Genomic DNA, 16766 nt, shown 5'->3' on the forward strand with positions numbered 1-16766 from the left:
TCCCTTTCCTAAGGTTCAGGGACAGCTACAGGAGAGAAGGTAGAAAGACTGTAAGAGCCAGCGGCTGGGGAGGAGCAGAGCAAAGCTGTGTCTCGTAGACTTGGAAGGCACATTTCAGGTGTGAGCTCACAGCAGCTGTGGTTGCTCATACAAGCCCTGCACATGTATCAAATCAGCCAACACTGTAGCATGAAGCCGAGAGGAGCTCGAAAGCTCTTTCCCCTAACTGAGGTACTATTGACAGTAGATGGCCTCTAAGAAGGCTTAGGCAGGCTTTTAAGGGTTTGGCTCCCCAGATGCTCTGGTGGATGGCCCATGAGTATATATTGGTAAAATAAACTGTATTAAGTGGGCTACTTAAAAGGAAAAAATCTGGAACCCAAAGTTGGGAGGGGGCAGGGAAGAGAAAGGAGAGTTAGTGGGAAGAATAGAAATGGGTATAATAAAAATAGAATTAAATTACTATATTAAAAAACTGATAAATGAAAGCTGGAGAGATCGTTCAGTGTTAAGACTGCTTGCTGCTCTTCCAGAGGATCTGAGTTTGGTTCCCAGCACCCATGACACATGGCTCACAACCCTGTGTAACTTCAGGGACTACACATAATCACAACTATACAAACCAATATACATAATTTAAAATAGATATTAATAAAATTAACATAGAATTACCATAATCTTAACGACCATTTTTCCCCTGAGAAATATTGCTGAGAGTATATGGTGATATATACTTTCTTTAGAAAGTATACTTGTAGGCTGAGGATGTACCCAGGTGATAGAGTGCTGGCCCAGAATGCACAAAGCCCTGGATTTGATAGCCAGCACCATAAAACCCAGCTGTGGTGGCCCACCACTATAATCCCAGCAATGTGGATATGGATGTAGGAGAATCATGAGTCAAAGCCATCCTTGGCTACATAGTAAGTTTGAGACACACCTGGGCTGCATAAAACCCTGTTGCAAAAATATATATACTTTAAAAGAAATAAAAAATATTTTTAAATGACATGTTTTAAAGTAACTATTTTGCTAATAGTTTGAGAGGTGTGATATTCTGTAGGGATGTTAGCCATCCATTATCAGACTATCTAGAGAAAACTGTTGCTTACCTGGTCACCAAGTAATGCTGATCCAAGTCAATATTTTCTGCAATAGTAGGTATTGGGAGATGAGTTCTTCTTGACATTTTGCCCCTAAAAATGTGAATCTTATTTTTCATGACTTCTGTGTGATGTTCCACATCTTGTGAGATAAAGCATGACCAGGACTTATGGTTGTTCTTATTAGACAGAATTGGGACTAATATCTAGACAAAGAGCAACATTTTAAAGGCAGTTAATTAGCAGACAGTTAAGTACCTTTAAATCTGTTGTTGTGTAAAATTTTCTTGTCCGTAAAACCACCCCATTTCAGAAATAATCTTGATGACTCCAAAACTACAAGGAGCAAACCGAGTCAGCTGTCAATTTACACCGAGTCTCTGAGCAATAATAGGCTTTCATAAAATAAAAAGGAGTTGCTACTTCCCTTTTCATTTACTCATTCGCCAAGCATGCACCGTATATTTCAATTTTCAGTGTAATTCAATAACCCAAATACTGCAGGAAACAAGATTTATATCAAGTAAAGTTTCCTAATTAAAGTTGAACGTGTTGACAGGTGTACTGACAGAAACAATGTTTCTGAATCACATGGCGGCTGGTAGAGAGCAGGTGTTCTCTGTCTCGAAGGCTTCCCAGTGGATCAAAGGATGTATAATAGAGAGGATTCAACCACAGGGATCTTTGTAGAACTCTTTTTCCACAACATGAGGAACATCAGAAAAAAACAATTGTGTGAAAACACTTAAATATTTGCTGCTATACTAGGATTATGGCTCCACGGAATAAAGCTCTTGCTGTGTGAGTATGAAGACCTGAGTTTGAGTTCCCCGAACTCATGTACAGTTGGATGTGGCAGAGAAGTGGAAAGTGAGATGGGAATCCCTCCAAATGTCATTAGTATCACCATCTCCTGCATGGTCCCCCTAGGTGTCAAGCTTCAGTACGTTTATTTACAGTCTCTGTACTCAAAGATCTTGGTGGGTAGGGAAGGCCCTAGAAGCTGTGCTCTTCTGAATACTAAATGCCACAACTAGAAGCCCATTCTGGTGAATATAAACACAGAGTACATTTCTACATTTAAAGCAATAGGGTGTTAGAAAACCCCTGCCAGGAAGGTCACTTGGCTTGTGTCTGTAAAGGGTCAAAGTACAACAGGTACCGTGATCTGTATATTGATGACTTCCCCCAGTACTATGTTGGAATCCTACCCTTTAAATCCATGGCATTAGGAGGCACTGCCTTTGTCACATGGCTAGCTCACTTAGCAAATGGGGTTGATGCTTAAAAGGGAGCTCATTTACCCCTTTCATCATGTGGGTACATGGCTAGAATGGACCCACCTGGAACCAGAAAAAAGAAAATGAGCCCTCTAGGCAAATTCGAACTTGCCAGCAATATGATCCCCAACTTCTAACCCTCTGGGCTTCAAGAACTAAATTCTGTTTTGTACAGGAAACTCAGTCTACCACATTTTGTTACAGCAGCTCTACCTGAGTCACTAAGTACTGTCAAAGTTAGGCTTACCATTGCTATGATGAAACACCATGACCAATGCAACTTGGAGAGGAATGGGTTTATCTGACTACACTTCCTTGTACATCATAGAAGGAACTCAAACAGTGCAGGATCCTGGAGACAGGGGCTGATGCTGAAGGCACAGAGACTGTCCCTTACTGGCTTGCTCATCATGGCTTGCTCAGCCACCTGTCTTATAGAACCCAGGACCACCAGCCCAGGGATGAGACCACCCACACTAGACTCAGCTCCCTCTCATCAATTACTAATCAAGAAAATGTCCTAGAGCCAGGTAGATCTTATAGAGGCATTTCTAATTGAGGTTCCTTCCTTTCAAACAACTCTGGCTTGTGTCAAGTTGTCACAAAACTATCCAGCACACACTCCAGAATACCCACCTACTAATATGAGGATAACTACATGTAAGGCCAGAAGGGGAAGGTTCAAGAAGGTCAGAAGTTCTACCTTAGCTTGAAATGTTAACTACACAACTGATGGAAATTCTAGGAAGACATGTGGCTCTCTGTTTGGAGCACAGAATAGAGAAACTGGCTGGAGAGAGCTGAGGGGTTCCTAGCACAGCACCATGCATGAGCCACTGTCCAGCAGACAGCTTTGTGAGCTGCATGTGTGCCCTTAGCCATGCCAACGCTTGGGACATTTGTCCTCCAGACCTACACCCTCTTGTTCAAAGCATTGTCTGAATGCCAGCTATACCACAATTGCGATGTTCTTGCTTTTTTTCTCTGCCCAATCCTCATCTCAGACTCTTCCCAACATTAAACTCAAACTGTGTTTAGATTAAAAACTAAACAAAAACAAAAAAGCATGAAAAGAGAAGAGAGCTTATTTGGGAAGTGTGACAGAGGAAGGAGGAGAAGGCTAACAAAGAGCATAGAAAACACCCCAATACAACCCAGCTAACTATAATTAATATATTTTAATAAAAATTAACCCCAAATCTCTGGTGGCTTATGCCTTCTTGGATATGCACATTTTCATTCAAACCATACGGTAAAAGTTATGGGAATTCTGGTATGTGACCAACTCAGAGAAATCTTGGAAGAGTTTCAACGTTTTCTATTGCCTTTTGCAAACCACAGCTCGTAGGATAAGAACCCACCAAGTTCCACACAGCCCTGCCAACTCCTACCTAAAGACAGGGAAACTTAGATCATAAGTTGTTTCAAACTCTGCTGAGTCTTGCAGAAGACTCCGTGTAGTAAAAATCTCTTAAGTGCCTGTTTCATGCTAAAAAACTGCTCCAAGTACCAACCATAGAGAATGCCTCCCTACAACCAGCAAAAACAAAGAAGGTAGGGTGCGGGAGCCAGGGGCAGAGACCTTGGGTAGCCTGAACACAGCAAGAGAGGACATCCTTCCAGGAAGACAGCAAGAGACACAGGAGGTGGAAGAGGGGTGTTAGTGGTTTGCTAGGATCACATACCCAGTAGCACATTTTCCTACCGTAAACACAGGCTCAGCAGGACTGCACTGATTACCGGGATCTCTCTGAACAACCAGATCTGACCTTGTAGACAAATTCCACCTCCACAGTTCCCAGTGCTCACCTCACACAGGGAGCTCCTGGGTCTTAAACTACTCTAGCTTTGTTCCCACCCCAGGAGTTCTGAATTAACCAGTAAGAGGACCCTCCCTCAGAGCTGGTTCATTCCAAAGCTCGCCATTGCTCCTGACCAGGTGAGTCTAATGTCCAGTGAAGTCTTAAAATTACCACTCTCGTTCTATGGTTATTTTGGTGTTTTCATCCAAAATGTTTGAACAGACAGCATCAGGTGAGAAACCATGCATCTTGGGTTTTACCCAGGCCAGCTGAGTCCATATGTACTGACAAGGCAAGGAAGAGGTAGGTCCTACACCTGTTAAAATGCCACTGGCAGTTTCAAGGAGTGGGTTAGTTTGTTTTTGTTACTGTTACAAAATCAGGAAGATAGGGGGAAAAAAGGTTTCCTTTGACTTTCATTTCCAAGTTCTGTCCATGAGACATTGACCCTGCCAGGCTCAGGCCTCACATCACAGCAAGGGCAGATGGCAAAGTAAGACATTTGTCTCACAGCAATGAAGAAGTAGAGAGAGAAGATGGTACCTAAGCCCCTCAAGGGACATCCCCCAGTGACCTAATTTCCACCTATGAGGGAAGCCCCAGGTCTTAAAAGCACCACAGCTCCCAATGCTGATGTTCAATCCTTTAAATACACCGACCAGACTCAGCACAGGGAAGAGAGAATTTGTGAGCAATCGGTGACTTCATTACTGCCTTCCATTCTCTGACATAGGTAAAACCCCATTTAGTTACTACCTTGTAACAGGAATTTGAAAAATGGATGAAAGTGTGAGGTAATTTCTACCCTGACTTTAATACCTAAAACCTATAACTAACTGACAGAACCTCGTCAGTTCAAGTTGGCAGGTAAATGCTTCCAGCACTGTGAAAGGAGTAAGGGAAGAGTGAGAAAGAGGGTGATGTGACAGGGAGCAGGCTAGTCAGTATTAGTGAACAGTGATTGAGTTCAGAAAACAAGCTGAATGTGATCACTTCGTACCCCTGGCCAAAGAAATTCCTGGCTTCTCAATCTCTTCTATTTAAGTAGACAGAGTGGCTCAACCAGTACCAGGTATCTGGAGGTCAAGAAAATACTCAGATATTAGAGACAGATCAATACCTCATCTAGGAATGCAGTTACATGTGCAAGCAATGACCTGGGTATTTCTCCAAATAAGATGGTTTGGGAGAAATCACTTTCTCCCATGTTTTCAGTCATCTTCTTGGCAAAATAAACCAGCTTGTGTTCCACATCTCTTGGAATCTGGAACAAAAGCAAGATAATTAGTTCAAGTTCACTACAGAGTCTCTTTGTTAACAAGCAGGATTTGCTGTATCCCACTTGCAGACAGATTGCCAACAGAAGAAGTAATACCCTGGCATCCTGCCCATGTTTACAAACAAGGTTGCTCTGCTGCTCTTCTGTGTCCTGGAAAAGGTAGGATTCTCTTTTTTTGTTGTTGTTTTTAATTTAACGATATCACACTCAAAGACATGTCCATTACACTTCAACAGCATATACTGTAGGAATCTCATAAACAAAACTAAACATAAGAACATTTCAATCCTAGTAAGGGTTTTTTCCCCCCTTTTAGTAATTTTTTCTCTTTTTTGAAAATAAGCCAAACTGAGATAAAAGGGGTTAATTTGCTTTCCTGCTGTCAAGGCAAAGAAGTGTTTAGCCAAGATAATTTAAGATTCCTATAACTGTTGAGGGATGTTTGGTTTCGTTTGGTTTGGTAAATACTACACTATTTAGCTTCTATGCTCTGAGAGTTTAAGGTTTCTTGACTTGTCTGACATACTAACTTATTTTTTAAAGTTATAATTAGGAGAATATCAAAACAAAGATATTCAAAACTCACACAGTTGTAATGCAACCATTCTGAGGGCTTGCCTCACACCTATCCTAAATGGCCACATCTGGTCATTTACAACATGAACCCCAGGCCCAACACTGCTGAAAGATAACCTACTGGGCAAGGGCTCCAAAGTCAGAAAGGAAGGAAGGAAAAGAAAGCAAAGGAAAAAAAAGGCAATGCCTATTAAGTTTGAAGCTTGCACAAATTACAGGCCACACACACACACACACACACACACACACCCATGGAACTACCATCAGTTTTAAAGAAAAACACATCAGAGAATAAGACAATTGGACATAAGTTTTCAGAGTTCTATTGATATGTAACATTCCAGGGCACACCTCTGCTACAAACAAGTATGCAGGTTACTTTACTTGGAATTTATGTTTAGTGTGAAGGGTGAGGATAGACGGTTTCTTTTCCAGCACCCACATGGTGGTAATTCACAATAATCTGTAACTCCAGTTCCAAGGAATCCTAACACCCCTCTTCTGACCTCCATGGACATCAGGTACCCACAAGGTGCACAGACATACATGCGAGCAAGCATCCCTACACATAAAAAATTAATATATCTTCTAAAAAGAATTTACAATTTAATTGCTAAGATAATGTTCCTTGAAATTACTAACAATCTAATTTATGCAACAAATATGTCTATTCTGTGTTTTAAATGACACCAGCCAGTCTAATGGTTGTTATTGTTGGTTTTGTTGTTGTTGCTGTTGTTTATATTTTTGTTTGTTTGTGGTTTTGACAGGGTCTCATGGTGTAGTCCTGGAACTCACTGTGTAGATAGGCTGGCCAGGAACTCACAGAGATCCTCCTGCCTCCTCTGCCTCTGTCTCCCAAGTGCCAGGAGTAAGTAAGCGTCACCATAATCCAGCCTGTCCCCCGCTCCGCTTTTTGTTAGAACTCGATTATTTCTTTCCTGGACAAAATGTATTTGGTAGATACTGAAACAACTCAAGCTATAAGGGTTTTGCCTAATACTTTGCTATCGTTGTTTAAAAGGATATGACTCTAGAGTTCCACCGGGGACTGAAACAAAAGTAATTTGGTCCAAAAAACTCTCCAGGTGCCAGGCATCACAGGCTGCGCTAGTTTTCTAACATTTTATACAACCATCCCTTCCGGCAGGCATCCCTTGCAGAAAACTAACGTACAGCGTTTTCTGCAGAGCTAGTGTACACGGGGATCCGAACTTCTGATCAGTCCAGGAGGCTGACTTCAAGTTCTGTTTATGTCTGGCAGCGGGCATCCCTCTCAAGTCGCGCCTTACCTCGGGGGAAGCCGAGAGCCGCCCGGCGGCCGCGACACTAAACACCAGGCTGGCAGGACCAGTGCTCTCCAGAAAGTCTCCTAGGGCCTGCCGGTGGTCCTCGCTCTCCAGATACTGGCCCCACGTCTCCTCCGGGAACCCCAGCGCGTGCTGCAGACGGCCTCCCAGGAAGCGCACCCGCGGGTCTAAGGCAAAGCGTTGCACTCTCCTTGCAGCCGCCGCCTCCTCGTCCTCCTCGTCCTCCTCGTCCTCCTGGTCCTCCTGCTCTGAGGGGCTGAGCCTCAGCACAGTCCCTTCCTCCTGCGCTGCCATCTCGTACCCAGTGAGGATTCTTGGAGTCGTGCGCCAAGGAGGCAATCACCGAGGCAGCGCCAGCTGCTCTGCCTGCAGAGCTAGGTGCACTGGAAGCGAGGTGGCTCGGACTGCAGCGCGTCCCGTTGCCAGGGAGATGGCCGCCCCGCCCCGGCCCGGGAGTGAGGGAGGAGCGAGAGTCTTGGGCCAGCCCGCAGCGCCCAGGCAGAGGCTGGGGAAATCAACGGGATTTCTCTGCTTTCGTCTCCTGGGCATCTTGGGGATCCCAGAAATGTTCCAGGACTAGTTAGCGGCTCTGGATTCAGCAGTACTGTCTTGACCACAAGGCAAAGCCTTCAGAAATTTCCTCTCGAAATTGCTTATTGGCCGTGGTGGCACACGCCTTTAATCCCAGCACTCAGGAGGCAGAGGCAGGTGGATTTCTGAGTTTGAGGCCAGCCTGGTCTACAAAGTGAGTTCCAGGACAGCCAGGGCCATGCTTCTTGCAGCTGATATGCCTTTCCCAATCACTATTACATAGTATAATAACTTCTGGACATTAGCCTACCGTATTGAGCAGATTTCCTGCAAATCGACATAAAGATAAATTTTCATGAATTAATGCTGCTCAGATGAATTAATGATTTCATAGAATTCCTGACTTGATTCAAATAATTTTAGAAAGAAAGGGTTTTTTGTTTGTTTGTTTGTTTGTTTGGCATGGTTTTAGTTGTTTTTCCCAAAAGGCGTAATAAAGTTAGTCTCAAGAATAGAATTCACTCCCTCCTCATAGAATGGTAAGTAAAGCCTGCATAGTAAGCAATACAACGACAATTATAATTACACTAAAAAGAAATATAGGCCTGGGACAAATTTGTGTTCAAGGAAAAACACTCAGATCCAAGGATGAACCAGCAGGTGTGCACTATGATAAGGCAAGGCCATGTAAATCTGTTGCTTTGAATTTATGAGTTTATAGAATAAAACACTGCTTTGAACTTGCTGTGGATACTTCTCTGTAACTCCCCCTTTGTGTAACATTCTATCTCTGAGGTAATTCTTTCTGACATAGAGAACTTTTTGTCTAAAAAGATATAAAAATTGCTGATAGCAATGAAGAAAGGAAGAGTGTAACCATTCTGCTATATGTAGAATGTGCGAGTGTCTATGTGTGTGCTTGAGTTCTCCCCCTTTTTCCTTTCCATTTCTCTCTGGTTCACAAAGAATTAATAAGCTCCAAGCCTCTCACCTGGCCAGCAAGAGGCTCCTGGGCAAGAAAGGAACTCTAACAATCCTTTACTTAATTCCCTGCCTGTTACACAGCAGGAGTCAATTACCTGAAACCTTCAGATAGTAAAGAGTTTTGTTTGCTTGCTTGCTTGTTTGCTTACATTTTATTTTGAATTTTTCTTTTTTATTGGATATTTTCTTTATTTACATTTCAAGTGTTATCTCCTTTCCCGCTTCCCACCCCCAGAAGCTCCCTATCCCATTCCCCCTCCTCCTGCTTCTATGAGGGTGTACCCCCACCCTCTCACCCACTTCTGCCTCCCTGCCCTCGAATTCCCCTACACTGGGGCATCAAGTCTTCACAGGACCAAGGGCCTCTTCTCCCATTGATGCCCCACAAGGCATCATCTGCTACATCAACAGCTGGAGCCTTGAATCCCTCCAAGCGTACTCCTTGGTTTAGACCTTAGGAGCTCTTCTTGGTTGATAATGTTGTTCTTCCTATGGGGTTGCAAAACCCCTTTAGCTCCTTCAGTCCTTTCTCTAACTCCTCCATTGGGGACCCTGTGATCAGTTCAATGGTTGGCTGCAAGCATCCACATCTGGATATGTCAGGCTCTGGCAGAGCCTCCCAGGAGACAACTATATCAGGCTCCTGTCAGCATGCACTTCTGAGCAAAGAGTTTTAAAAAGGTAACTATTACCAAAAGCAAGCCACCTTTGCCCCAGCAATCACAACTTCTGCCACCACAACCGCCAATGCCCCCACTGCTGCCGTCCCTGGGAAACCCCATAAAGCCCCACAAGGTTCTAAGTGTGTGATCCCAGCAAGCCACTTACCCTCTGGGTGCCTCAGTTTCTTCACCTGAAATCGGAAATCATCAACTTTTCAGCAAACGCTTCCTCACTGGCCTTCCCTTGAGAAGGGTTTACTTTAACATTCATGGAGTTGCTTCAGTAACTGGATGTGAGCAGATGTAACACAGGCCCCGAACAACTTTGTACGGTGGAGCTTGTCCCTTGTGCTTCTGACGGTGTTACGAGAACATTCCCAACTAGCCTGCTTGTACAGGGAACCAATCTCCTATCAAAGCTCTTGTCTTCCCAATAAGTTCCTTCCAACTTTCATGTCTCCCACCCACCCACCCCCCACACACACTACTGCTCTTAATTAGGGTTGTTTGCTTGGGCATGAACAAAAGGCTATTTAATCCAGCAAGGACAATTTTGCAGAGCTAGTCCACTAAAAATCATGACTCCCCTAGCTCTCTCCAGCAACTATTAGCTGCCGTTCAGTCCTCAGGGAGGGATGGAGCTCTGTAAGTCCCTCCCTTATCAATAATGGCTGTTGGTGAGCCTAGGCTTGCCCAGTAACCATTGTTGCTGTGAATGTGTGGGAGCAACAGCCATTTGGTGTCTAGAAGACAGAGTTTTATAGCATTGCTTCCCTTCCTGTTTCTTTTAACATTCTTTCAGCCTCACCTTACAGTGTTTCCTGAGCCTGGGGTTGGAGGTGGGCAGTTGGCATAGATGTCTTGCTTACAGTATTAGGCTTGAAATCCCTCTGGCGGAACAGGCCTTGGAGCCAGTCAGAAAACAGTGGGTTATCCTTCTAACAGTCATGTTGCTGTTGTACCAGTGGGCACATCCAGCTTGGCGGGTCAGTAATGGAGTTCACAGAGTTCATAGATAGGCAAGACTATCACTTTTCAGTGGCCTTCATAAACACCTTCCAGAACCAGGAGGAACTGTTTGGCTCGACTACAGCTTGATTGATTTATGTCCTGCAACCAAAATACTTGATGTCATTTAATGCAGGTATTTCTCCCTTTCGTGATTTTGATGATTTTGTTGTTGTTTTATTTGGTTGGGATGTCCTGTCAACTGGTGAATGGTGTATTAAATTCACATGCTACTGTTTTGTCGGGTTTAATACATGTCTTTGCATCTAGTAGTATTGATCTTTAACATTGGGTGTACCTGTGATCACACCTTTATGTTTAGAATTGTAAGGTCCTCTTGGTGCAGTTCCAATAGTCAATGTGAAGAGTATCTTTTCTTACTATGTTCGAAGTCTGTTTTGTCAAAACTTAAAAGAGCGACAACTCCTTTTCTGAATTCATTTGCTAAAAGGACTCTTTTTCTGTCCTTTCCCCATGAGGTAGTACCTGTCTTTTGTAGTAAGGTACATTTCTTGGAGGCTACAAACACATGGCTCCTGCTGTTTCGTCCAGCTTACTATTCTGTGTGCTTTGCGTTGAGGAATTAAGACTCTTGATGTTCAGAGCAATTGCTGAAAGGTATGAATTGATTCTTGCCATTTTGTTGAGTTTGTAGTTGGTTCTTCCCTCTTCTTCTCTTGTTTAAGAATCATTCTATCATGGTCTATTCTTTTTCTCTGGTCTTATAGATGGACTTGCCTTTCTCATCAATACAGATAATCCCTTCAAGTACAAATATTTTTTCCATAGGTCTGGCCATAAATTCCTTTAGCCTATTTTTTTCACAGAAAGATTTTGTTTCTCCTTCAAGTATTACAGATGGCTTTGCTGGGTAGTCGTCTGGGACCTAGTCTAGGTTGACCATTGTTATCTTCCTGAACCTGAAACACATCCTTCTAAAGGCCTTTCTGAGCTTTAAGTTTCAGTTGACAAGTCTGTGGTCAATCTAATGTGCCTGCCTTTGTACGAGACTTGGACTTTCTCCATCGCCACTTTCAATATTCTTTCCTTGTCCTATTTTTGGTTTGTTTTTAGTTTTTGTTTTAGCGGTTTGGTTCTAATAGGATGAAGGGGGATCTTTTCTGGTCTTGTCCGTTTGGTGTTCTAAAAGCTTCCTCTATCTGGTTTGGCATCTTTATGAACTCTTAAGAAATACACTATTATGATTCTTTAGAAAATGATTTCTATGCCTGTAGAGTGAGAGTCTCTTCTGTCTGCATGCCTGTTATCTGTACTTGGTATTTTCAGTGTCATGTGTATCTGAGAATTTCTACTTATACCCTCTTATTATTTTATTCTTATCCTTGCTGGATGTTTCCAGCTCCTCTGCCTTCTCAAGTTCAGGTGTTCTGTCCTCTCCTTGATCGTTCTGTTGCTTAGAGCTTCCATGATGCCTTTTTATTTGATCTACTGTGTTTTTCATTTCTAGTATTTCGATTCCCTTTCATGGATTGCATTACCATAATCGTTTCATTCAGCTCTGTGTTTCCTGACCAGAAGCTTATTTCCTTCTTTGATTTTTTTTTTTTTTTTTTTGAGTTCTCCATCTGGGTTTTCATCTAACTCACACTAACTGGATGCCATTGCTGTAGCATCAGTTAAGTTCTGCAGGAGTTACGTTGACTTGGTTTTTCATGTTTCTTCATTAGGGTGTTGTTGTTGTTGTTGTTGTTGTTGTTGTTGTTGCTTGGTCTTTTCTGCAGTCAGCTGTATCCTTTCAGTTGAAACAGTTGTAATCCTCAAGTTGGACTTGGATATGGTAGAGTTGAGGTGCATAGTTCATAAAATGCTGCATCTAAGTAACACATGGGTAATTTTTCTAGAAATTTCTGAGTGCTCTGGGCTTGTATCATCTTGAGTATGCAGTAGTGATGGGTGAAAGTGCCTGTTTTCTCAGCGATGTGAAGCTTCCTCCTCCACAGTGAAACCACACACACAGATTGGGTTACATAGGCTACAGAGCTAGAAAGGTGTGGTTCTCTTGCCTCCCCAGTTCAGAAGATCAAAAACGTCTATTGTGGAATCTGTATTATTCTCTGACTGGAATACTAACTGCAAGAACAAGCACAGTAATTGTATTGACCCAAGAACATCAGTGGCCCCTTTGACTTCAATAACCACTAAAGATAAACAATAAAGGACAATGTGGTGTGTACTTGGACTTTAGTAACTAAGATTATGTTGGGTGGGGGGTAGGAGAGGGACACAGATCAAGTCTGAAAAAAAAAAATCAAAACAGAAAATTTGCTGGGAAGATAAAGCCAGGAAGCAGATAGAATCCACAAATTTTAAAAATAGTTGGAAGCTGTAGATGGGTGTGATTAAGAAGTAAAAGGAGAAGGGAGAAGAATGAGAGAATGAAAAAGACTTCACAACAGATGGAAATATATGAGGCACGAGTGAACAGTATAATAGAAGATATATAGAAGGTATATAGAGAACAGTATACTCTCAGTAGAAGGCCTGAGAGTGGAACAGATAGAAAAGCATAAATGACCATCCTAGAACCTACCTGAGCAAGGCAGGAACAAGTGCAAATTTCTATGGTACATATGTACATATATGCCAGAGAGAGGTTAATGGAGAGTAAGAAATAAGAGTAAGAAATTTAAAACTTATGGAGTGAATTAATGGCAGAACTTCCCTGAGCTCAGAGGTAAAGTTCTCAGATCTCACTGCTGCTGGGGGCGGCAGAGGATGAGAGTAGATGTCCTCGGTCTACGCAGCTTCCATGTTTTATGTGGTTTTAAGTCCTTTCCTGCTGGTTCACTTAAACCCCTGGGCTTCACTTGACTCTCTATCCCTCAGGTCCAGCATATGTAAGGACCATCATTCCTCTAGCGAGGTTTACACTGTTCTTATCCAGCCATCTTGATTCAACCAGTTTGGAGCAGATTCAAGATGACTGTTAGCTGGACCCCCAATTCTCAGTGCTCCCACCTGCTCCCCCTGCAGAGATCTCCCTGATGGATGAGTTCATCTGAAGACATTGTCTCTTGAAGGAAATGAGCATACTGCATACTATCTTGGCTGTTTTCTTTGGCAGGCAATCTGCCCTCTCATCCAGGAGTCCCGCTCTCTGTTTCTTGATTCCCACTCCATGTTTTAATGGAACGCATGGTACCAAACTGCACAATTCATTTCCAGTTTTTCTCTTGGAACTAATGGGAAGTGGAAGTCATTAAGGTGTACAACATTTGGGCCTGACTCCTTAGCTTTGCCCCCCCCCTCCACTTCTTTTTCCAGTCTTCTGGCAAGAATACAAATATGGAATGCTGAGCCACTTTCAATCATGCAAGATGATACATTAAGCATATGGAAAGATGCTGTGTCTTCCTTACAAAAGAAAAAGACAAATTCAAACTATAGTTCAATACTATGATTTTATTTTTCTTAAATTTTTTATTCTTTGAGTTTCACCCAATAGGTTCTTCTCATATTCATCTTCCCCCCTTAACACTTCTAATATCCACTTCCCCTTTCTTTACCTCACAGGGCAGTTATGTGCCCCCATTCCCTTTGTAATATCCGTGGGTATGTGGTCTTGCACTTATGCATGGTTGATTTAACTAGGGCAGCATTCCAACAGAAAAGTGACAATTGACAGGTAGGGGTAGCTCTTATCTTCAACTGCCCCTCTTGTGGTGGATTTGATTCTACTTGAGCTTGCATGGATCTTGAACATGCTGCTGAAACCTCTCTAAGTTTATATGTGCAGCTGTCCTGCTGTGTCCAGGAGATACTGCTCCCTCTAGTCATGTAGCACCTCCAGCTCTAATACTCTTTCCACCTCCTCTTCTGCAATGACCCCTGACCCTTGGGATGAGAGGGTACAGTTTATATGTTCCATTTAGGGCTAAACATTCTGCAGTAGTCTCTTGTTCTCTGCACCATGGATAGTTGTGTGTCTGTGTTAAACACCATCTGCTAAAAGAAATTAGCATCTCATATAAGGACCAAGACAAACACTTAGCTTTGTAATTTACTCTTCACATTAGAGCAAGAGAACCACACCTTCCTAGCTCCATGGCCTGTGTAACCCAATCTGTGTGTGTGGTTTTTCTGTGGAGAATGAAACTGTTCACACTGCTGAGAAAACAGGCACTTTCACCCATCACTACTGCATACTCAAGGTGATACAACCCCAGACCATTCATGAATTTCTAGAAAAATTAACCATGTGTTTCTTTGATGCAGTGAGCTTTCTTCTATAAAACTGTACACAAAGCCAGTCTCTACATCACATGCCATGAAACTGGAGTAGCTAAATGTGCAACAATGGAGGTTGGTTAGATAAAATGTGAGATAAGGTGTGTAAGGTGTGTAACATCGGAGTCACGTACAACTGTATGAAAGAACAAGGACTGCGTTGCTTCCTGGAGTGCTTTCTAAGATAACCTTTTTAACAGCAAAAAAAATGAGAAGCAGATGAGTTTAGTAGCTGCCATCTATGAAAGCAGAAGATTGAAATACAGCATTTGCCTATATGTTGTTTTAACAAACATCATAGAATAACCCCCAAACTAGAATATAAAAGTGTTTACACACGAGGCAAGAAGGAGGAAGACATACTTTCTACACATGACTTGGAAGCACTAAGTATACAAAAGTTTAAACTTGAATCAAAGTCTCTAAAGATTAAAAGTGAATGAAACCAGTGTATTAACTGTGTGCCATTAGTGGGAAATCAGAATGATTGCAGGTGACTTCAAAGTAGTAATTAGATAGTATGTCCTTGATGTAAATCTAACCTAATAACAAAGAGAACTGCACAAAATACAAATTACATACTATTTTTAAGGGGTTTTTCACCATTGTGTCATTGCTGTTGATTGTCTTGTTGGAAGGCTGCCTGTGTTGTCATGAACACAAAGCTGTTGCAGGCAGGATTCACAGTCATTTGTAAGGTAGTGCTCTTCCGGGACCGAGGGCCAGGTAGAGGGAGAAGGTGGGCAGTCAGGCCGTTGCAGAGGAGCCCTGTTCTAGCCCAGAAAGAGCTAGTTCAACAGAGGCCAGGGAACCACACCTTCAGTGGTCCCCAAGTAATGTGAGCTCACCTGGACAGGAAGGTGTACCCTGGCCTAGAAAACCCCTTTGGGGTAGTATCATGGCCCAGCGCAGGCTTCAGCTGTGGGACACAATCCAGCGACATTTGTTTTTCCATATGGAAGAATGAATACTATGATTTCATTTGGGGTTTATTTTACTTGTAAGTGGAAAACTGCTTCGAAACTTAAGGAACATTTGGATTTTACCTACCTTTTTTCTTTGGGATCTTGTTTTCTGTGTCCTGTTTACATGCCTCTCCTGAATTCTCAATTTCACTACCTCTTACTGTGGCCCTATCCTTCTTTTCTGCTTTATCTTTCTCAATACCCCAATGTTCTCTCTGTACCCCTTCCCCATAATTTCTCTGTCTCTCTCTCTCCTTTTATTGGATATTTTCTTTATTTACATTTCAAATAAATATCCTCTTTCCAGGTCTCCCCTCCAGAAACCTGCTATTCCATCCCTCCTTCCCCTGTCTCTATGAGGGTGCTCCCCCACCCACCGACACCCTCCCCCTCGGCATCCCCCTACACTGGGGCATCAAACCCCCTCAGGCCCTCAGGCTCCTTCCACTGATGTCCAACAAGGTCATCCTCTGCCACATATGTGGCTGGAACCATGGGTCCCTCCATGCGTACTCCTTGGTTGGTGGTCCAGTCCCTGGGAGCTCTTGGGGGGGGGTCTGGCTGGTTGACACTGTTGCTACCCCTATGGAACTACAAACCCTCTTAGTTCCTTCAGTCCCTTCTCCAACTCCTCCATCAGGGACCCCATGCTCAGTCCAATGGTTGGCTGTGAGCATCTACCTCTATATTTGTCAGGTTCTGACAGAGCCTCTCAGGAGACAGCCATATTAGGCTCCTATCAACAAGCACTTTTTGGCATCCACAGTAGCTTCTGGGTTTGGTGATGGTATATGGGATGAATCCCCAGATGGAGCAGTCTCTGGATGGCCTTTCTTTCAGTCTCTGCTCCACATTTTGTCTCCATATTTCCTCCTGTGAGTATTTTGTTCCCCGTTCTAAGAAGCACTGAAGCATCCACACTTTGGTCTTCCTTCTTCTTGCTCTTCTTCTTCTTCTTCTTCTTCTTCTTCTTCTTCTTCTTCTTCTTCTTCTTCTTCTTCTTCTTCTTCTTCTTCTT

At 43.0% G+C, this 16766-nt stretch overlaps 1 protein-coding gene across 1 annotated transcript in view; it reads right to left on the bottom strand.

Moving 5' to 3' along the window:
- Nucleotides 1–7644, bottom strand: part of Dnah11 (dynein axonemal heavy chain 11) — a 302790-nt gene extending 295146 nt beyond the window's left edge. Inside the window, exons 1-3 of the mRNA XM_021201453.2 lie at nucleotides 7333–7644; nucleotides 5306–5449; nucleotides 1113–1309 (exon numbers count right to left, since the gene is read on the bottom strand). Of these exons, the coding sequence (XP_021057112.1) occupies nucleotides 1113–1309; nucleotides 5306–5449; nucleotides 7333–7644 (653 nt within the window). The remainder of the gene's footprint in view (nucleotides 1–1112; nucleotides 1310–5305; nucleotides 5450–7332) is intronic.
- Between the last annotated feature and the right edge of the window lie 9122 nt (nucleotides 7645–16766).

Source organism: Mus pahari, chromosome 7 (assembly GCF_900095145.1).
Source record: "Mus pahari chromosome 7, PAHARI_EIJ_v1.1, whole genome shotgun sequence".
Classification (NCBI taxonomy): domain Eukaryota; kingdom Metazoa; phylum Chordata; class Mammalia; order Rodentia; family Muridae; genus Mus; species Mus pahari.